Source organism: Mustela lutreola, chromosome 8 (genome assembly GCF_030435805.1).
Source record: "Mustela lutreola isolate mMusLut2 chromosome 8, mMusLut2.pri, whole genome shotgun sequence".
Taxonomy (NCBI): Eukaryota; Metazoa; Chordata; class Mammalia; order Carnivora; family Mustelidae; genus Mustela; species Mustela lutreola.
The window spans coordinates 106,520,792-106,544,586 of record NC_081297.1 but is presented as its reverse complement, the minus strand read 5'-3'; the positions used below and the strand labels follow the sequence as shown (position 1 = coordinate 106,544,586).

General features: G+C 37.0%; 1 protein-coding gene across 1 annotated transcript in view; it reads right to left on the bottom strand.

The window, feature by feature from the left end:
- Window positions 1-23,795, bottom strand: part of TRHDE (thyrotropin releasing hormone degrading enzyme) — a 381,409-nt gene that overhangs the window by 34,968 nt on the left and 322,646 nt on the right. Inside the window, exons 13-15 of the mRNA XM_059186345.1 lie at window positions 11,488-11,635; window positions 9,528-9,625; window positions 8,933-9,040 (exon numbers count right to left, since the gene is read on the bottom strand). Coding sequence (XP_059042328.1) covers window positions 8,933-9,040; window positions 9,528-9,625; window positions 11,488-11,635 — 354 coding nt within the window. The remainder of the gene's footprint in view (window positions 1-8,932; window positions 9,041-9,527; window positions 9,626-11,487; window positions 11,636-23,795) is intronic.

The window sequence follows — 23,795 nt, the reverse complement described above, 5'->3', positions numbered from 1 at the left end:
ATGCCTGAAATGCGACAGAGGCTCAAGATGTATTCAGTACGTGAATCAAGTAGTGTATGAGACTCAATTAATTTTGATTAGATTAAGGAGATATATTACGATGGAAGAAATGTGCAATACTATTTTATTTTAGAAATAAAGTTGAAAGCTAAACACCAAGTGGACTCATAACCAGATACCCCATTATCCAAGAGTGGACAGAGGAACATAGCCCTGGAACACTGCAAGGGTCACAATGAGGGAGGGGTGCAGCATATTAAATATGTCTTAGCTTTGAAGAATTACAGAGGGATAAATTGTTAAGATGTTAATGACAGTGATGATTTTGATGGCAATTGTGAATTATTCCAGAGGTTCCCATACCACTTTCTACTTTAAATATTTTCATGAGCAACTTTTAAATGCCTGGGCTAGGGTTACACAGGCAACCATTCAGAACCAGGTGACTGGCCAAAACTACTGAAATATACAATTACTAGGGAGAAAGATAATGGAAGGGAGGTGACTACTGCTTAAGGTTTATTTTCCAAGTATATGATAAAAGTAAAAAATATGTGTGCTCCAATTTGCATTAGGGAAAACTAGCTGAAAGTACTTAAAAAAAAAAAAATCAGCCTTACAAACATTCCAATAGGTAATTCACTATATTTTCCCCCTCACCTTAGTGGGTCTGTTACGAAGAATGTTCAGGGTAGAGATTGCACAAAGTTCTCTATTAACAGGACCCCAACTGTGGACAGTGCAAAATAAGGCAAAAAATGACAGTACATGATGCTGTGTTATCTCACATGCAAGTAAAATTGTGAATGACTCAGAGTAGAGGTCAGCGAGTTTTAAGTTTCTCAACCTAGTCTACTGAGAACAGAACTACCTTTTACAGCATCCTTCCTAAACTCTTAGAAATTAAAAATGAAATAAGTTCTGATATTCTGATGAAAAAAAGAATAGTTTATAGCCCAGGTATTAGGAGTTAAAGAGCTACATGACTTATAAAAGCAGGTTTGGTTTAATGTAGAAAAATAATGCTTTAAGTTTTTAAAGATGTATGAGAAAATCATGAAAACTATTCTGAAACTAAGATATAAACTGCCTATTTTGTAAGGTAAGATAGATTGGATATAGTGGGATTTTTTTTTTTTTTAAGGAGAAATAAGTTTTAAGAATTGTTCAGGTCTCTGGGGACATATTTATAAGAAGAAAGTCCAGACATGTTTTTAGACTATCCACTGTTTTTAGATATTTATAGCTACAGATAGATCTCTATCTTCAAATAGATAAAATTCTTTGTACTCAAGGGAAAAGGATTAATAATAAATTTAAAAATATGAACATTGGCAGAGGGAATGAAACAAGTTTCAGAAGACACTGTAAATGTTAAGCTTCAAGGGCCACAACTCATGTCTGGATGATACCCAATGATTCAACAGTGTGATTTCTCAATTCTTTGCTTTTGCTCTCCTTGTTACACTCTCTCTCTAAACCATCTAATCCATCACTCGTTCTTTCCATTTCCACTCACCGCCTAGTGTCAAGGCCTTCCTTACCCCCAGACATAGGCATTTCTATCTCTGGGAGTAAGGACAGACTTCTTAAAGAATATCTAAAGGGTACTTTGACAACAACCAAATTCCACAATCTAAGCTTTCCTATGGATAGCTCTTCATAAAAACCCGTCTCTCATTTTCCCTCACTTTCCAGGAGAAAGGTGTATTTCTCATTCACTCATCTCGTATCTTCTGAGAGTACACTGTACTGCAATATCAAATAAAAATTCTAAATATTGGTGTTGATGTCTAGAAAATGAGTTTTCAATTTTTTTAAATTCTTTGCTTCCATCAGAATTGAAGAAAGCCCTAATCAAGTTGTCAGGTGATAATTTAAAAATTGTGGTGATAGATTACTATGTAATTTTTTGGCATAACACTTGGAAAGACAAAAGAACTATTACAAAATACCTTCCATTCCTGTCTACTTATTTTTATGTATAAAGTTTCTCAGTTCTTTAACATAAAAATCAAATGGAATTGATGGTGAAGCTCTTCTCATTCTAGCTGTAAGTAATATTAGTCTGTGAATATATAAACTGGTTGGGGAAAAAAAGCTATTCTCAATTTTAAACGTTTATATTTAACAACTTTTATGTTTGGAAATTACTTACCAGAGTTTGTATTTATGTTAAGAGTTGTATTTGTGTTATTTATGTATTATGTTAATCAACTATATACAAATAACCGTTGTAATGAAAACTTAATTTTGAAAAAAATTAACATAAGATATTATGACATGAAGAAATGACGTGTGTATGTGTCTGTATGTATATATTTCCTATTGCAGAAAAGTATGATAGGGTGATCCAAAAAGGATTCTCTAGCAAAAATATATTAGAATATAGTTTTGGGGAGGAGAAAAGAATAATATAAAATTGGAGAGTAAAGGAAGAACATAATTCATATTTTTAAATGGCCAATGGTGGGTATAAGTAGCTAGGGTGTTTCAATTCCATTGGATACATTTAGAGGTTTGAAAGAATTTTGTTTAAAAAAAATGTCTATTTATAATATGCTGAAAGGTAAAACCTTGCAATTATTTACATGTATGATGAAGAGTTTTGGATAGAGACTAGAAAATGTTATCTTTGGCCATTCGTATGTATAAATGTTTGAGCTCTACTGGATTATTCTAATGGACTGTCATTAATCCCTTCCTTTTTTACCATTTATATGCAAGCGATCATTAACTCCTCTCTCTCTTCCTTCAGTCATGCTCAAGTATGTCCTCTTCATTTTCACCACTAGCTCTCAGGGCTGGAAGTTTTTCCCTGGTCTCTCTGATCTAGTCCAGTTCCCATGACATTCTCTCAGAACACCCCAGACTTCTTGGTTGCACTTCTCTGAGTTTCATTTTTCGGTGTGTGTTTATCTGAACAATTTCTGTTTCCCTTCTGCACTCTCTCCCTGCTTCCACCATAAATCTTTAAGGTATGTCAGGACATAAACCACATATTCTCAATGCCAAGTAAGTAGCAGGGGTGGGCACTAGTTGAATGAAAGAACTTTGCCTTCCAAGTGTCCAGCACAGTGCTGACATGTCTTAGCTGCTCGATACACACTTACTGAACAGGTGAATAAATGAAAACACACCCTTTACACTATATAATAACCAAGCAACTGTAGCATAATATTGATATGATTTATGTTCATGGACAGGGAGTACGAAATTTTGGACTGTTACATCTAATGTAAGCCCTGGAGATTTGGGGGTAATGCCCTTGCTTTAGAAATGGTGGGGCAGGGGTTGGGGAGACGTGGAGTAAACACAGACTCATCTAAAGCCACAGCTGTCTAATGACAACCTGGATGTCTAATAACATCACAATCACAATTAGGAGCAAACCTAATTCCTCATCCCAACCCAGGGAGTTGTGGGCAGTCCTGTCCTTCCCCTTACTCCCTAAAGACTTCCTACTGCCTTCACTTGTCTGAGAAAGGCATATGCTGGAAGCTGAACATGAAAACGGCTGGTCTGGCTGGTATAACTTCAGCCTGTGAAAATTTATAGTAGGACAGCTCATAGTAAGAAGGATACAAAAAGCAGTGTACAGAACAAGGGGCATAGGACCATAATAACTTGGGAACATGGATAATAACTTAGGATCCATGTTTCTAGGGGAAGAATACATGAGGTTTCTGAACCAGATATACAGACTATAGCAAAAAGAGCCTTTTGTCTGTCCTCCTTTGTGTTTTTAGAGAAGGAAAGTGAACATTGACGGGCAGAGAGAGACACAAAGGAAGGGAGCTGAACTGGAGCTCTTTACCTATGAGATACAATGAGCTATGGCTGACGGAGGGACATGACCAGCAGGTGAAGAGGAGGGAGGAAAATGAAACATCGGCCTGGAGGCCAAGCCAGGCAGTATTTCTTAAAGCAGGAGGAAAAGGGCAAACATCCCATGCTCCTGTTTGACAATCTCTATGGTAATAGTTTGTGTATAGTCTATGTTACAGGTCACGTGCTTATAACCCCTAAACTTACAGAGATCTGATAATGAAGGCATTCTCTTCATGTTCCGTACTGCTCTATTCTCTAATTATTCCTACTCCCCCATTCCAAACTCACAGCACCCACCTGTGTGGTCAAAACAAGTAGAAGGCCAGCTCCAAAGATGATTCAAGTTTAAGATTTCCTATAAAAGCCAAATAATAAATAGGCATTTTTGTCTAATGCTTATGACTTGTTTGGTTAGTCTTATGACCGCCATTTTTCAGATGATGAAACCATGTGGTTTTCCTCAGGTCAGTGAGTGGCCCAGCTGCATTTTGATCACTGGTGTCTTTGATGACAGTAGCTTTTCCCTACACCAGTGGTTCCCAAAAAGTGGTCCCCAGACCAGCAGCATCAGCCTCACACAGGAACTTGTCTTGAATACAAATTCTTGGGCCCCATTCTACCTACTGAAACAGAACTCTGGGGGTGGGGTACAGCAACCTGTTTCACAGGCCCTCCCAGTGATTCTTACATGTGACCAGATGCGAGAACCACGGGCTTATCTCGTGAGCACAACCTGCATTCAACTACGGCTTATACTCAGTGCAGAGAGTATTTAAGTTCTGGTGGGTGTCTTTTTTTTTCCTTTCTTCTTTTTTAAATCATTTCTGAACAAATATATATTACCAATATATGGTAATTTGATATTCCTCCACAGCATCACATGCGGTCAGGTTAGAAGAGCAGGCAGCCTGGGAAAGGAAGCCCAGATCCACTGCCTGCTGTCACATAACCTTGCCAAGTTGTATACAACCTTTGAGAGTTTTGGATTTGTCGTCTATAAAAATGAAATAAAAACAATGAGATCATGCACAAAAAGCAGTTGGTCCAATGCCTGTAACGTACCAACCACTCAATAAATAAATATATTTTTCATTATGATCATCATTAAAGACAATAATACCAGTAACATTATAATGAATTGCATGAGTAGTGACGTTTATGTATTATGTATGTCACGAAGTTCCAGAGATGGTCCTCTACTTATAATTTTTAGTATGGAAGGACCTTAATTTTTCCATTTTCAAAATGATTTCCAATTCATTTCAATTCAATATACATTTTTGATCTCTCATAGTGTAGAAGGTATCGCACTGTTCAGGATATTTTTTAAGTAGAGTGATGATACCAGTTATCAATTAATCTACTAGGGAATGGATATCAGTATCTACTGAATACTTTTAAAAAACTAAATACTTTAAATCTTCGTTCCATATGGGCTGAAAGCTTTAAATTGTATCTTTTAACATTATTTGAAAAATAATACATTATCACAAAATTAAGAGGCTATGTTACTACTGACACACATTTAATTTCGGAATAAATTGCTTATTAAAAAAAACCCATTATACCATATTGTGATCTCTGTATATTAATTGTACAATCTCAATAGTGTTTTAATACGAAATCTTCAAATAATAATTTACCTACAGTAATAATATAATCCCTATGTTTTACTCAGTGAAGCTTATGCCTATTATTTCTTGTTTATTTGTGCTAATCTGTGAAAGAAACCAATTTCTGTCCCTTTTATTACATTTTTTTACTTACAAAAGGCTATCATCTTCTCTGTTATTTTTTTTTAGAATGAAATTTTCAGGTCTCATAACCTCCTCTTGCAGCTCGTGTTTTCAAGATCTTTTTTATCATTTGTATTGTTCTCTGCTGAATGCTTGGCAATTTGTCTCTTTTCTGAGATATGGTGTTCTGCTGAACTCAGTCCCCAAATCACAGCCTAACAAGACCTGAATGTAGCTCATCCCTTTTGATGCATGACATCACCATTACAATTCAACACACTGCAGCATTTGAATATATTAACATGTGGAATCATTCAATTTATCATTCACTGGAATTCTTGAGTTTTTCTCTCTCTCTGCTGCTACTGTCTCTAGCTTTGCAAGGCACTTTTTGGTTCCCTTACCTTTCCCTAGACCAACTTTCATATCCATTCGATCCTCCTGAATCCCACCTCGCCCTGGGACCTATCTCCCCAGCATATCAAGATCCGGCTGTAAAATAGCACAGAGGCTCCTGGGTGGCTCAGTCATCAAGCGTCCTGGGATAGAGCCCCATCAGGCTCCCTGCTCAGCAGGAAGCCTGCTTCTCCCTCTCCCACTCCCCCTGCTTGTGTTCGTTCTCTCTCTCTCTCCTCTCTCTGTCAATTAAATAAATAAATAAATCCTTAAAAAAAAAAAAAAGCACAGCACCCCAGATTTGCAATCCCTGCGAACTTCCATGACTCACTGTCTTTTAAATTTATTAGCATACATACGCAGCATCTCCCAAACCATTTTGTAAGTACCCTATTGCATTACCTTGGGAGGCTTTTCTTAGAGATGATTTTTAAGGGTCCTTTGAGACAAAAAACAAGCAAACAAATGCAACTGACTGGTGTGTTGCTTCAGGCACATTTAAAAAGAAACCTTCCCCTCCCCTTTACTGACTTGATTTAAGAAAGTTAATCTCAGAAACAACTACAGGATCACACAATTGTTTCATTATTAAGCTGTCACTGAAAAAAAAAAATACAGTTTAAATCTCTGGTCCTCACACACAGGTAGCTCAGAGAGTACCCTGTACCCTCACTGCGGGAGGTCCCTTGTGTATGCAGGGACACGTCCTACAGCTGGTTGGGCAAATCTTAGAAACACAGCGTTAGTTCCACTTAGCGTGTTTATTTAGCCAGTTACAGAAGAAAGCAAAGGAGGAGAACATACAAATGATGAAGGAAAGAATGAGAGAACCTTTAAGTATTGGACCCAAGTTTAGTTACTTTGCCATAAATAAGTGGCAGAGTTATCAAAACAGAAATCAACTGATACCTCATGCATAAACTTTCATGTATAAGGGAATTTTGGACGGGTTGTTCAAATTCACAGACCGAAATTTACTACACTCGTTCAACTAAACATCAATCTGTGTACCTTTCCTCTGCCTGGAAACCCCATCCACGCCCCCTGCACTCCCCACCCCTGACTTAAGTATTCATGCACCTGCCCCGGTCTCGCCTGCCCTCCTAGTCCCAGCAGGATCCTGCTCATCCTCTTGAGGATGAAGGTGATTCCCCCAAAGCAGAGTCCTCCCTTCTTACTTCACACTGTCATGTGCTGAGCTCTTGCTTCAAAGAATGACTCTTTGTTTATAGAGATGCATTCTCTAATTTTGAGCTCTCCCTCTTCTCTTTGCTTCCTGCCCACCAGCTGGTATTGAGAATTGCTTAGTAAAATTTGGTTAAATAAATGAATTATTTTAAAAAATAGCATTTTCCCAATAACTGTACTTTTATGGGCTAAAAAGCAACTGTCAGGTCTGAGAAAAGGCATGTGTCTGCAGCAAGAGGAATCAAACACACAAAAGACTAATCAAATAAAAAACAAAATGGCAGAGACCACGATCTTTAAATAATATATTTTACCTTTTTTTCTCATATGCATTTATGATCAGGTATCCTAATACAATTTGGGGTGTATGGGTTTTGGGTAAATTTTTATGTGTTCCTCCCTTAAATACATGTGGTAGAACTGAAGAAGGTGGTAGAAAAAAGGAAGACAAAGCTTTTATTATATCATTTTCAAGTTTGATGTAATAGGTTTCAGAAGACTTAGCACAATGGATGATCATTGGTAAAAGTCAATAAATGAGAGCACTTTTAGTTCTAGAAAAGACCCGTGACAAATTCAACTGCTGTCTCTGAGTACATAATGGATCAACTGAGAGAGGATAGTGATAAAATATTTTCCTTCTTTAGCTTCTGGGTAAACCCAGAAACGGTTAATTTAAAGAGCAAATCAGACAATGGTTAAAAAGGTGACAAATTACTTAGCAATGCAGTGAAAGATCTCTCACAGATTTGTGAAGCAGGATAGCTGTGCTTTGCTCTGGAGTCAGTTAACTACTACATTTAAACCTAAGTCACTTTTGACCAGACAACAATCAATTTGTTCCTTAAGTAGGAACAAATTACACTCTGTGTGGTTCTCTGTATTTGCCTAGAACAAGTCCCTTTCTCTGTTTCCCATGAGTCATCCCAGCCACTCAGCTGGGGACAAGCCCACAGCGGCAAGCACCATCTGAATATAATGTCCCCCAGCTCCTCAACATTCCCATCAGGCTTGCCTTAACACAGGGGCCAAAGACTGGGAGGAGTGATTGTAAGTTGCCCAAAGTGTAATAAGAAATGGAACATAAAGGTCTTTGGAAATATAAAAATACCTAAGAAGGTTTAAAAAACTGTAGTGAAAAGATCATGATCTTCAATTTTTTATGCCTAATATTCAATATTAAAACATCATTAACATTAACAAGTGACATTTAGTATAATATTTTTATCAAAGGTAATTCTATTAAACAATTTTAACATGACATTATGTATTAAAATCCTGTATTGTGAAATTCCAAGATAAGATACAAGTTTAAGGTCTCTGTCAAGGGTCACTAAAAGAGTAGATTTTTTTCGATAACCTTTTTGGGTTTTGGTTTTTAATATTAACATACGTTGCTCTGTTTTACTATATCATACGCTTGCAGTTGTTTTATAAATAAATACCACAACCTTTATAAAGAACCTTAGAATCTGGCCTACATAAAATTATTTTATTCTAACAGAATAGCAAACTACCCAAATTCAAAATAAGCTGGCACTGTATGTATGAAGAATAAGAGCCTAGATTAAGAAAGTTAATTTAAAACTCTACAAAACACTCCAGGGGAAAGCCTATTGTGGCTTTTATGGGATCGCCTTGTAAGCGATGAACCTGAAACACAGTTTCACAGTGTTTTTTCCTTGTCTTGTCTTCCTCTCGTTGATAAATGCAATGCATCAGCTGAGAACCTGAAAGCAGTATTAAATCACATCAGAAATACAGGATTTGGTTCCACTTACCTGTTCCTGTTGCTGGAAATCCAATCTGAAATAAGTGTCGATGCCTGTTGGTGACAGTGTTTGTTGCCAAAACTGCACGCCAGCATTATAACTTCTCTCCGGAGCTCTCTAGGTACCATCAAAAGGAAAACAATGAAAAAGCGGTGTTACTATCTGGAGAGGAAGGGTTCCTCATTGCATAAGCAGTAGATACGTAAATAATCAGCCCCAAAATAATTTCCAGATACAGAAATCCTATTTTGCCAAGGAGGAGATGGTCAGGCAGAGGAAAAGAAGTTCAGGATAATACAAGTCACAAGTCTTCTCTGGAACAGTAATACAGTCGGGCAGGGGCGGGGGAGGTGGGGCTGGGTTCAAATCTCCCTTTTACCAGTAACGGCAGATCTTACACTGAAGCATGGCAAGGATATGCTTTTGTTCTCAGGACCAGGTAGGGGAAACTGTGCTATCCATCAGCAGGCCTCCCAGCAAAGGGAAATGAAAGATGCAGAATGAAAGAAAGATCATCTCATGCTGCTGAAGTCGCAGTGGTACTAGTTATATGTTATTGTACAGCTCTGGGGGGAAAGAGGCAAATAAGAAAAGAAAACAGTACTCATGTTGGTAGGAGGCTTGAACAAGAGATCCATTAAAATTGTTTTTTGGCCATCCAAGCTTGATGTACGTGGTTGCAACTTGCTTTAAAATATATTCCTAAATGGGGGTTAGGGGAAATAAAGAGGATGTCAGTTTCAACCTCTCCATGATGATAATTACAGTTCCATAATACGATTAAAATATTTTCTAAATGCACCTACTTTAAAGAATCAGTAAAAAGATGGCCATGGTAAAGGCTCTAATTTTATCCAGCTCAGTGTTTCAAATATAGAAAATAAGGATAAAATACAGTTGCAATGGTAGAAGTCTACTCTTTACTTCCTATTGAATGATTAAGTAATTTGCACTATTCAATATTTTAGATGAAAATTTTGGTAGCGAAACAAGGACACTGAGGAACAGTGACAATGACATCCATGCACACAAATATACAAATGTATGTAGACATAGCTTGTGGAAAATAAGCATCTAACATTTATGCAGTTCATGTCAACAGAGCACATTTAAAGAAAAGCTGTGATGTAAGCCCAGCCAATAGCCTAGCACTGTTGAATCTGAGATACACAGCACACTCTTCAGTAAAACATATGGCATTTCAAAGTCAAAATCCATTGAGCTAATGATATATTTAAATATTAGCAGCGATATAAAATATGCTCTCCTCACTTTAATGTGGTCCTTGAATTTTGTCAAAGAAATGAAAGCATCAAAATTACAGTAAAAGCAATTCTTAACTTTTACTGAAATTGAGGTGTCTGACATGAAATACTATTCCAAAGTACAAATATATACAAAAATGTATTTTACTTTTACAGAAGCTTAACATGGCAATGTCTCTGTTAAGGAGAAAAGAGAAGTGTGGTTAAGTCTTTCTCTAGCCGATAAAAGTTACACCAGAACTATAATGACCCATTTTTTTTGCATGTCTGTTGTCAGGGATTAGACCAAACTAATGACAATGAACAGTCAAGCCAGGATCATTCCAGTTTTTAAAAAATATATGAAAACAGAGGTATTTGCATGCAGACTTGGAATAGGGAAACAAGAAGCAACTCTGATGGTCATCAGACAATGTGGAGGGGGCCAGAAACATACTTCATGTCATGGTATTCTAGTCTCGAATAATTCCAAATATGGAGGTTAATTAGCAGAGCCCATGGGTCATAAGATGTAGGAGGATTTTATAAAACACTGGGCAGACTCCTAAAATAACTGAGGGGAACCAAATAGGGCTCGAAGGTAGATAGAAGGCAAAGAGACATAGTCTCATATACAAAAATAAAGAAATTTAGGAATCAGAAGCTCATTAGCCATACTTAATCTTAAAATGGTTATTAAATTAGATTAGGTGGTGTCCGCCATGCAGTGTTGGTTTACCAGACTTCAGTTTAGGAAATCTGGTCAGGTAACATTTTGGAATGTTTGTCATGTCTTTGTGTCTATTTGGATTATCTATTGTTTGCTCTCCTGTATCCCCTTGGACCCAATTATGAATGGGCTCTCGCCTCAATGTTGATCTTATCCTTGTTAATTAAGGAAGTGAATTGAATTCACTATGCCCTTTTGGATAAAAATAATGACTAAGAATCTTTACTGAAACTGTCTATATTCTGTTAAAATCTTTGGGATCCCTCTACCCAGGTTAAGTCCTTTGTGAACACAGAGCCCTTTAACTCTTGGAAAGTAAGTTTGAACTTTAAGGATTTGCCATGTATATTTGTTCTCAAATTCTGAGGCATTTAAGCTTAATTGACACTTTTAGGCCAGAATAAAAAGTAGCTCAGATTCCATTTCTTCTTCAAGTAATTGTCATCAGTGTTGCACAGAAAATCAGGACAAAAATGATAATACAAATTAGAAGAAGAAACACAAATAACTCAGGATCAGTTGCATAAAGTGGATAATGAGAAAACAGTTCGTCATCTGAAAATAAGAAAGAAGAAAATAGGTCTTTTTACATTGAAGACATTGTATTTCTCCATGCGGTCCAGTAATTTATCAAGGGGATAAAGAGCTCGGCTGGCAGCATGCCAAGGAAGAAAATCCTTCTCCTCAGATAGGTATCTGATAATCTCCAGGGGGATATGCTGAGGCAAGTAGCCGGCTCTGCACAGTCAAAAAAGTTCATGTTAATTATATGCAGAAAATATACATGATGATGCAAAAGTGAAGATTTTACTTATGCAAATAAAAGGCAGAAAGCAAGATTCATCACAGTATAAAGAAGTCATACTCAGTGCTATAAAAATAAAATTACTCACTTTTTAAATATAGTCCTACTTAGGATGCCATGTGCCTTAATACATACAGAGTTAGAGAGTTAAAAATTTACATACACAAAAATATCAGAATGCATATTTTTTAAAAGGAAAGAATTCCGGAATTTGAATAAAATCGACTCTAGGTATTTTCCTTCACAGAAACTCTTCCGAGGTCACATGTAATTGAAAATAATTGATTACTGAAATGCAATTTCAGTTTCTCAATGCATACTCTTTGCTCTTCATGTAGTTCTGTGTAATATTTACTACAGATTGTGTTCAAAAGAACAATCAAACTAAAGAGGCAACTTACAGTTTTGACTGTATCTGTGTCATATTACAATTTGAACAGCTCAAAAGAAATGGTTTCCAAAACACCTATGAAAATCCCAGTTAGATTTTAATAGAGTCCAAATTCCAAACAAGTTGAAAGAACCGGCTCTTCCTGTTTATTATTTTTCTTTCAAAATAGATGCTGTGTCACCTTGGGGACCAATGTCAGATTCCTTGGAGAATATGAAACTGTAGCTTTTTAAAAAATGATCTGGACACACGTTGTGCATATTTAAAGAGGGTATTTAAAGAGGGTATGTCCGAAAAGGATCCAAAAAGAAGTGTATATCTCTACTCTCCAGGAAACTACATATAAAATCCTTGCAAATCAAAGCATTATAAATGACAATCCACAGTACATTAAAAGGTAGTCTGTCTTAGCCTTCATGTCCCTGATGCATACACATTGTGACACTATGTGTTTTGCTGGATTTTTTTTTTTTTTATTTTACAAGAATGATCAACTGAATGCAGACTTCTAACATGAGGACCAGCTAAATATGAAAGTAACCAAAGCCTGCTCATCTCCTTTATCTACCTCTCGCACTGATGTTCTTTTGTAACATCACAAAATTAGATGGACCTTTCATTTTTTCCTTGGTAGAGGTGGACAGGCAGGGAGCAAAGTCTGTCTCATCTTCACCTAAAATAAGTTTGCCAGATCATCTAATTCTTAAACAGTCTGACAAGCAAAAGTTACTCTATGGTAAACTTGTGGCCATGTTCAGATGTCTGTAAGAAAAACCAATTCTGGGGGTGCCTGGGTGGCTCAGTTGGTTGAGTGACTGCCTCCGGCTCAGGTCATGATCCCGGACTTCCAGGATCGAGTCCCGCATCGGGGGACTCCTTGGGGAGTCTGCTTCTCCCCCCGACCTTCTCCTCTCTCAAGCTCTCTCTCACTCATTCTCTCTCAAATAAATAAATAAAATATTTAAAAAAAAAAAAAAGAAAAGAAAAACCAATTCTGAAGACTGTGCTTCAGTTTTCTTTAAAGGTTTTTAAAACACAGATGTGTGTCACTCTAATGATTTTAGTTCACTCATGGCATAATTCAATGATTTGTGCTTTGTAGGAGATATGACTAAAGAAGATGACAAATAATGTTATGGAAGAGACTTGGGTTTGAGAAAGAGCTGGGAACTACTATTGTTTCCCATAGAATTAAACAAATTCATCTTGCCAAGCTTCACATTCCTTATTTACAAAATAAGAAGGTTGAAAAAGAAGACCTCTTTTTTAGCCACCAAACCTTTTATCCTAACCTTCTTGTGTACAATTTAAACTGCAACAAGTATTATAATAATACGGTCATACTTTATTTGTTCAAATATTTGAAAAATAAACTTTGTAACTTCTTTCATTCCCCATTCTTCAGTTGTTCAATATGTGTAAATCTGAGAGGCAGGGCTTGGATCTAGGTTTTTTAGGAGATATCTGACAGAGTGTAAAAAAAAAAAAAAAAAAAAAAGCAAAGCAATTTATGAGGTAGATAGCATAGAGAATATTTTGCTCATTCTTTAGATAAAGAGAAATATGTCTCAAGATTGAGTACCCTGCCGTATCACCTAGCTCATAGTGGCAAATCTGGATGCTCATCTCCAGAGTCCTACTTTCAAATAATGACAGAAGTTCCAAATAATGACAAACCAAAGAAAGTATTCATTAAATAGGGAAAGAAAGCAAGTTCTGTTTTGAGTCCTTATGGAAAAAATTGCTAACTGTTCACCAGAAGTCCATGCTTTCCTCTACTTCCTGGGATAGATTATAATGCCCATTTTTTTGGTATTTAGGTGTGGTCTTGTGAACGCTCATCACTGCCAAGGTTAGACCTCTCCCATTAGCTCCTTAATACTCATTTTCCCTGAAGTGAATCGTTCAGGGTGACCTTGGAACTCTTGTACTGAATATGTCAGAAGCCCACCTGGGTGTCTGGATGACCGCATGCCTATGTACTAGTTCTCACACCAGTTCTGTTATGTGAGCAGGAAAAAAACACTTCTATTGTGTTTGATCCAAATACATGCTTGGGTCTATTTTTTTTAAAGCAGTTAACCTTCTCTAATGCAGCCCTCAAAGAGAATAAGAAACAGATTACATTCAAATTGCTCTCATTTGCGTTGTTACAAACATACGTAAGTAATTACCTACTACATAATTCAATACACTCACATTTAGCCTACTAGATCAAAATATGTAGCTACACTCAATTGGACAAGATGATCAGCTTCATTACAAAATTAAGACTCGTAAGAGATAATGTTGCTGCATAAGTTACCTAGTTTAGATATGTGTTTGTGTAATTGGCTGGTAATGATATCTGTGATTACTACTACTGATAATGCAATCAATATGGGGGAAGTGTGTGGAATCCAATGAATGGAACACTACATTAGCTTCAAGTAATCAGCCCAGTAGAGAGCACATTTAGGGTCCCGATGCCAAAAGGCAGTTGCCCTAGATTTGCATCATCACAGAGAAATGCTGCTAACAAAATAGGGGAAAAAAGAGCAAATTTAAAGAATATTTCATGTACAACTGTGTTTTATTAATATTTTAGGTAGAGGTTGTAGATGATATCTATCTTCTGTATTGGGGTATAGGTTGGCATAAGAAATAATTTAGGGGGTGCCTGGCAGGCACAGTCAGTTAAGTGTCTAACTCATGATTTCAGTTCAGGTCATGATCTCATGGGTTGTGGGATGGAGCCCCGTGTCGGTCTTCTCACTCAGTGGGGAGTCTGCTGGAGATTCTCTCTCTCCCTCTCTCTCTGCCACTTCCCCCAGGTGTACACTGATTCTCTCTTAAATAAATAAATAAATCTTTTTTAAAAAAGAAATAATTTAGGAATCAAAGGAAATATGATGGGGAAATGAGGAAAGTTAAAAAAAATAGATGAAGATTGCCCTTATACACCTATATATATAGTTCCTCTTCCCACTTCCCCTCCTTAAACACACACATACCCTCTTCTCCTTCTTTGATTTACTGGAGCTTGCAATGAAATATATCTTTAGGCATACAAGAGAGTATTTTTTTAATAAGAAGAAGATTAAAACCAGACAATATTAGCTGATATTGAAATGCACTGATCTTAGCTGGCTTTGTTTTCACCTAAGATCCAAAACTACTTGTTAAAAACTGCTCTGAATTCTGTGAATGTTAATTCTTAAATCTACTGAGATGGGTGGCTTGCACACAAATAACTTATTTTATGTGAATTTCCTTGCAAAGCATTTGGCTTCTGGGTGCTTGATACTTGGAAAAAAATAAAAAGCACAATCAGACTCTTCAAAACATCCTGCTTCCAGGTTTCACTAGTGGAATATTCATTTAAAACCAATAAATTACATACTACATCTTTCACAATATGTCTAAGAGACATTATATCTCTCTTTGAGGGCACAGATTTGTAAAGCATTTGCTGACATGCTTAATTAAAAAGTTTACTATTCTATCTATTATCTTTCGTTAATCATTGGAAAGGGCTTTCATGTCTTCATTGTGAGAAGATCCCATGGCCGAGACTGGAAACTCCAGTAGTCCTCAAAGTACCATAGATTCAAAAAGGAAAAACACAGGGGAGGTATCTTTGTCAACCAACAGTCTATTTGGTTAGGTCATAGATGAAACAAAAGCTATGATTCGGACATTGGAGAAATGTTGTCGGCAGAGACAGAAAGGAAATTGCTTATCTGTAGCCCCATGAAACCAGAACCACAAAAAGTTGCACAACAAAGAATTCTCATAGCACCCTCTTCTCCTGTTCCTTCTCCTCCAGAAAGCCTTCTTCCACATTGACTTAGGCACTTCTTTTCTGGGCTCACAGAATACCTTGATAACAGTAATCTTTATAATAGTTATCATGATATTAATCATAATTTTATCATAAGATGGTCTTTCTCACTCACTGGACTTACCTCCTTAAAGAAATGAAGCATGCTTTGCCTATCTTTGTATCCCCATAATCTAATGGAGACTCTAGTACAAAATAGGTACTCAATAAATGTTTTATTTTACACTAAATTACATTATGGCAATAATGTCATTGTTCTTTTTTTTTTTTTTTTTTTTTTTTTGGGGACAGAGAGAGTGAGAGACACAAGCAGGCAGAGCAACAGAGGGAGAGGGAGAAGCAAGCTTCCCACTGAGTGGAGAGCCCGAGCGGGATTTGATCCCAGAACTCTGGGATCATGACCTGAGCTGAAGGCAGTCGCTTAACCGACTGAGCCACCGAGGCGTCCCAATGTCAATGTTCTTAAAAACAGGAGCACTTTATAAGCATAATAAATTTTAACATACACATATGTTATTTTTTAAATTAAGCATTTTTTAGGGTTAAAAGATACCAACAGGATGAGGAAAGTCTATTAGAGTGATATTTATACTATTTTTAGTCATCTTATTTATTAATGGTATACATGATAGAAGATAAGAAGGCCATTGCTATCTAGCTAAGGAGCTTTGAATCAGCTAATCTATATCCAAATGAAATATCTTTATAGCCAGAGAGAAAGCGGAAGCACTGTATAAGCACCTCTGTTGTTTGTTTGTTTGTCTGTTTGTTTTTGTCCCCGATTAGTAAATTACTTTCCTACTTTCCTGGAAGCAACAGCATTATTTTATACCATGTCTTTAAGCAAACTGATCGTGGGTTTGGAAATCTCTTTCTCTTAATCAGTAAATGGACAAGGATGAACTACATGATCTCTAGGGTCCCTTCTTCAGTAAAAATTTGAAGATTAAAAATAAAACATCCAGAAATAATTTTTTGCAACTTGTATGGTCCCCCTGCCACCACCACAATCAGCCTTTCCTATCTGCAAACACACTTGCTTCTTTATTTCCAAGTATAATTTCTCAAGAAATCAGCCATCATCTAAATAGAGGGATCCTCTGGGTACTCAGTAATGTTAAAAAGCAGAATCAATGTTTGGTTATTAATTGGAAGAGTTAATAGATGTTAGCTATTCCTCTGAAAAGGAAAACACCCTTAGCTTTATGGCTGAAATGAATTATTTTTTAAAGGAAAATGATCAACTTATTTTAAGCTCTTGTATATTAAGGATTTACCATATGGTATGGTGTTATGGAATGATGGTCTAAGTTTGTTTTAATTTACTATCCTTAAAAGCTTTAGAATCAGTGCTATTCTGCAGCCCCCCAAACTACTTCTTTTTTTTTTTAGATGAAGAAGCTACAATTTAAAGAAGATAAGCAACTTGCCAAGCTGACTTGGCTAATAAGTGAGAGAGCAGGAATTGAAAACCAAGACTGACAAGAAAGCTCTCACTGATGCCACCACATGAGACTGCCTCCCTAAATACCACTTTGAACTAGAGTTAAACGCTTTCTGTCTCCTTTCCTTTAACATCTGTTTACACATCACTATCATAGCTCTCATCCCGTTAAGTCTAGTTCATGAAGAAATACGTAATCAAAGCCCAGATGCTAACAGGGCAAGTGAGCAATGGTAAGGATCAGAAGATTATGGGGAATGATTTAAAGAGGAGGCTTAGGCCAGGCCTCAGTGAGGACACCTGCCTGCGTGACATGAGAGAGCAGATCCTGCAGGGGAGGAATTCAGCACCCCCCCCCACCCCCGGGAAACAGCAAGGTCCAAATTCCTAGACCAGGAATAAATTGGGGACATTGGCAGAATCACAAGGAGGTTTTTGTGGCTGGCATGGAGTGAGCCGCAGAAGAGTAGGCTAGGTTAGGAGGTTGCCGATGTTGGTGGTGCTGGAAGGCACTTAAATAAGAAGGGCTTTGGCTTGTTTTTCTATGGGTGATGGAATTCTACAGCAAGTGTTTGATCTGATTTATGCTCTGAAAGGGTGACTCTACTGCAGTAGAGAGGAAACCCAAATATGCCATGTGGTCCACCCAGACAAGAACAGAGTGAAGCATGATCTCCTAGCTGACCGTCTCCCTCTCCCACTATACAGGCTATGCCCATGAGAAAAACATACCTAGTGAGGGAAGTTACTGACATGAAACCAGACAATGATTTTTTGAGGTAGGCTTCACATGAGATTTGTTTTAGAAACAGTAGCTTATGCAGGTATCAGGAAAAGGAAATATTCCCAAAGTTTATCTATGTATTATTTATTGTTACTCAATTGCTAAAAACAAAAACAGAAAACAAAAAAAACAGCAATGATGATATGGGACTGTGACATTGTTTAGGCAATGAACACATTTTAAAAGATAAGAGTATATATTTTACATATAGGAAGCTGCACTTTCCACTCTGGGTTAATTAGCACAATTATTCCAGAATTTAAATAGTGAAAGCAGCCTGAAAGACCACGAGGAAAATAATCCACATAGCTTATGATTTCCACTGAAAACACAACACTTACCCCGGGACTAATAATATATTATATGTTAATAAAAAAATTTTTTTAAGTTAAAAAAAAAAGAAAATACAATGCTTAAATTTGGTATGGAATTTTGCTTACTAGGTAGTGACATTTTCCGATGTTCTCCATAGTCACACAGGAGTAAAAAGAATTTAAAAATCCAGTAGGATTTTACTGACATTAGGATATCAAATCATCGACTGTGTTTCATACTTCCTATTTGGCTGCTTTTTAGAGATATGTGTGAATAATAGGAAACTAGAAAAAAGAAAAATATCACTGAAACCAAACCACTTAAAAAGAACTAGAGAGCGTCTGGCTGTCTTAGTTGGAAGAGCATGTGACTTTTGACCTTGGGGTTTTGAGTTTGAGCCCCACATTGGGTGCAAAGATTACTTAAATAAATAAAAACCTTAAAAAAAAAACTTTAAAAAAATAACTGGTTAGGGGCATCTGGGTGGCTCAGTGGGTTAAAGCCTCTGCCTTCAGCTCAGGTCATGATCTCAGGGTCCTGGGATCGAGCCCCGTGTTGGGCTCTCCGCTCAACAGGGAGCCTGCTTCCTCCTCTCTCTCTGCCTGCTTCTCTGCCTGTTTGTGATCTCTGTCTGTCAAATAAATAAATAAAATCTTAAAAAAAAAAAAGTCATAAAGGAGATCTAAGAAGTACAAAGTGACAGCAACCCATTAGATTTGGGCTCTGCTATCAGCTTGAAGAAGCTCCTGGCCAAGTTAGGACATCTTGAGTATCAGTAAGAATGAAAACTGCCATGGAATTAAACTTATCAAACATACTCAAACGCATAGGATAAAATGGTACTTGACTAAAAACAAAACAAAGCAAAATAATTGGTCACTATGGAGCATGCTAGAGGATTGACTCACTATTTTTGAAACTGAAAACGACAGGGAATCAGTTCAGCATTTATCCTGCCTTTCCTGAAGAACTATATCACGGGGTCACCGAACAGTACGTGAGAGCAAGTTTCTCTTGAGAGAACTATTTTGTTTAGGAATGGAAGAAGAACCAGGGAATCCTCATTTTGCCACCTCCAGTAAATCAACAGATTTAGGCATTGAACAGTAATCGCTGCAAATGTCATAAAAAGACCACTGTTTCTTTTATGTGTTCATTGAGAGTCAACTGTGACGCAGACTACCAAAAAGCTGAACCTGTAATGGATCAAGGCCTTGGATTTGATGACCAATTTACAGGCCAGAGAGAGGACAGAGGATCATAGAAAGGTGCACAGTGAGGAGGCAGTCAGCAAAATCTAGACAATGGGAATCACATAGGACAAACCACCTCGTTCCTCGCCAAATAACTTGGAAATTTTTTTTAAGACGAAGGGGAAAATCAATAGTTTAAAAGAGTGTGAAAAGATAACATCAACTAGTCACAGAGCAGTAATATCATTTGGCTCCTAATTCAAACAAAGTGTAAAAAAAGAAAAAAAGATACATGCCACTTATAAGATCACTGAAATTTAAATACTTCCTGGATTTTTATATTATTGAGGAAATGTTCATTTTAGGTCACCATCTTTAATAATGTTCATTTTTAAGAGCCATATAGTGAAAATTATTTTATGAAATGATGAAATGTCTGGAATTCATTTCAAAATGGTATGAAAGGGGGGCACCTGGGTGGCTCAGTGGATTAAGCCTCTGCCTTTGGCTCAGGTCATGATCTCAGGGTCCTGGGATTGAGCCCTGCATGGGGCCCTCTGCTCAGCAGAGAACATGCTTCCCCCTCCCCTTTCTCTGCCTGCCTACTTGTGATCTCTTTCTGTGTCAAATAAATAAGTAAAATTTTTAAATAAATAACAAAATGGTATGAAAGGTTGGATGGAGATGTGAAGTAAGACTGACCATGAGTTAATCATGGCTGATGCAAAGCAAAGGATACACCTTTCTACTGGCTTTTGTGTATATTTGAAATTATTCATAATAAAGGGGTGGTTTTCTTTTTAAGATTTTATTTATTTATTTGACAGAGAGAGAGATCACAAGTAGGCAGAGAGTCAGACAGAAAGAGAGAGAAGCAGGCTCCCCGCTGAGCAAAGAGCCCGATGCAGGGCTCGATCCCAGGACACTGAGATCATGACCTGAGCTGAAGGCAGTGGCTTAATCCACTGAGCCACCCAGGTGCCCCTAAAGAGGTTTTTTAAAAAAAACAAAGAAGGGACTAAGTCTTATCTGTGTTTCCCCAGTGTGCATCAAAAAGCCTTCTTATTATCTGTGTTTAAAAATATTTGCTGAAGGGGTGTCTGGTGGCTCAGTCTGTAGGGCAGGCGACTCAGTCTCAGGATTGAGTGTTTAGGCCCCCCATTGGGAACGGAGCCTAACCAAAAAAAATAAATAAATAAAAAATATTTGCTGAATAACAAATTCAAGGAAGGCAACATTTCTGGCCTCCGTTTCCTTCCTTACAAAACGAGAGAAACACTATTTACCTCCTAGAGTTGCTATGAAAGCTAAAAGACAAGAAATGGAAGCGTATTTTGTAAACTGTAAAGGTCCACAGAAATGTGGAGAGCCTTCAGGCTGAAGAACCAGAATGAGAATTTGGCAACCGTATATTCTGCATTTGTATTCTGACCTTGATTTGTTCCTTACACGGAGCTACTAAACTCATGGATAGATCCCAGCGCATTCATTTTTCCCCTTAGGGACAAAGTACCAAATGGTAGTGTAATTGCCAAGGGAAAATTATTACTCTGTTCTGAATTATTTCTATCATAAATCCAAAACCAGTCAAACAGGCTCTGTCACAGAAACGACAGGGTTGCTGTACAGTGATGAGAATCCCACATACAAGTGCCCCATAAATCCGTGAGTATCACAACCCTCCAAAGTCATTCTGACTCATGTGTTTAAATCACAAGTGGGAAGCCCGGCTGGCAGCACGTTGGTCAACACTGTGGAAACAATGAAAATGAGGTGATTTACTCAGCCATCAGTTCGAGAAATGTCCCGTCATCTGTCTTATGTAGATTGCGCAAAATGTGACAAGCATTTTGTTTGCTTTTCTTTACACATTTTTCTATTGAATCACCGGAGAAAAAGTCTTTTTCATTTAGTAATGATAACAATCACCCATATTTCTCCTAAATTCAATCACAACTGCTCTTAGCATGTCAAAGAAATGATTTCTGGTAAGAATGGTGAATCATAGAAAGGCAGAGAGAAGGACACAGCTTGTCTGTGTGTCATGCATTTTCTCCTTCTCTAATCTTGGTAAAATATTCATCTTTACTTAGGATGAAATGAAATATCTAATCTAATTCTTTATGATTTAAAGTGATATTTTCCTGCCTCTCAGAATATAATACTCCATTCCAAATTAGAGTTAAAAGCCACTCCGTGGCATTGTAGATGAAGTGTGGAAGGTAAAAATACTTTTTATTACCAGTGAGATAGAAAAAGGATTTCAACTATATAATTCATTATATAAAAATAGGATTAGTATCTTGGAAAAGAAGAGAGCTGTACCCATTTGAAATCACGTTCAGGGAGTCAGGCATGTTAGTTAAACTTGTGGGACTTCATTTTTCTTTCATAAGGGGCTAATGAGAACGTCAGGAAATGAAGGATGAAGATAAACAAATGTGCCTAGCCACGGTGTATTAAAAAATGCTAGCCCTGGGGTGCCTGGGTGGCTCAGTGGGTTAAGCCGCTGCCTTCGGCTCAGGTCATGATCTCGGGGTCCTGGGACCGAGTCCCGCATCGGGCTCTCTGCTCAGAGGGAGCCTGCTTCCCTCTCTCTCTCTCTGCCTGCCTCTCTGTCTACTTGTGATTTCTCTCTGTCAAATGGATAAATAAAATCTTAAAAAATATAAAATTAAAAAAAATTAAAAAAAAATGCTAGCCCTATAATGATACAATCAACTTAGTTGAGGATTTGTGCCCACAAGGAGTTCTGGATTTATTTGAGGAAATTTTCAATTCTTAGAATTAAAATACGTTAAACTCCTTTTGAGATTGGCCAATAACTATATATTGAAATAACAGGTAATTCTTGTCCTGTGAGACACTAACTTGCAGACAAATCATCGAACCTCCAGAAGCTGAGGTTAGGAAGGGAAGTAGCTTTCTCTACTAGCTCCATAGCTCTCAATCTCTCCATTTATCCTTCAACTCCCAGGGTCACAAGATTCTGAAGATACACTATTATTATGGAAATATTTAATTAATCCTGGATCCCCAGCTCAGAAATATAAGACCCTAACCTTTCCTTGATTTTCTTTAACGCTGATAATGTTCAAATAAAACTTAGGAAAAAAATAATGATAATGATGTTCTAACTCCTTAATGATGATTAACAATTAGAGAACATTAATGGTATAGATTGACTGTGTTCTAACAATGACACTCATTAATTTTAATAACAGTCCTATAGTTCAGTCCTTGCTTACTGTCTGAAAATTTTCCCCTCATTACCACTTGTAGGAAGCAATTTTTTAAAGGTGAAGCACCTGTGAAAATACAAAACAATAAAAAAGTGCTAGTTAATTTACATTATTTAAAAATATTAGTGTAAAAATAAAATATTGTCTCTTAATAAGAACCATATGCTTAAAATATTTTTTTAAGATTTGTTTATTTATTTATTTGACAGACAGAGATCACAAGCAGGCAGAGAGGCAGGCAGAGAAAGAGGAGGAAGCAGGCAGAGAGAAAGCAGGCTGAGCAGAGAGCCAGATGTGGGGCTTGATCCCAGGACCCTGAGATCATGACCCGAGCCGAAGGCAGAGGCTTAACCCTCTGAGCCACCCAGACACCCTTGCTTAAAATATTTTATATCCTGCTAAAATGATCACATGTGGTTCAAGAACATTATTGAAATTGATATAAAATTTTTAAAAATTAGAAATTTCTCTCTAGTAAGAAAACCACTTTCATGAGAAAAATAATTCTGGAATCAGTTTAGTAGAAGTCATTATCAGTATTATTTAATATATAATTCTAATACCATCATAATTTTCACAAGGATCATGTATTTAATACTAAAAGGCAGAATTTTACAAGAAAAATGATAAAGTGATGAGGTCTCTCAAAGAATTTGTAGTTTGAGAAAGATGGCAGAAATCTGCCACTCGATGCGACTGAAATACCCTTTAAAAACTTACATTTGCTACTCTATCTTTTCAAAAAGAACTTCATCTCAATTAAAGTAAGCTATTTAAAAAGAATTTTTTTTCCTATTGATTTATTCATGGTTAAATCTGTACCACTGTTTCCTGATAAGAATGATGAGGAAATCATCAGACTTAGCACTTTCTACTAAACTCCGCGGCCCCGCTGGATTTT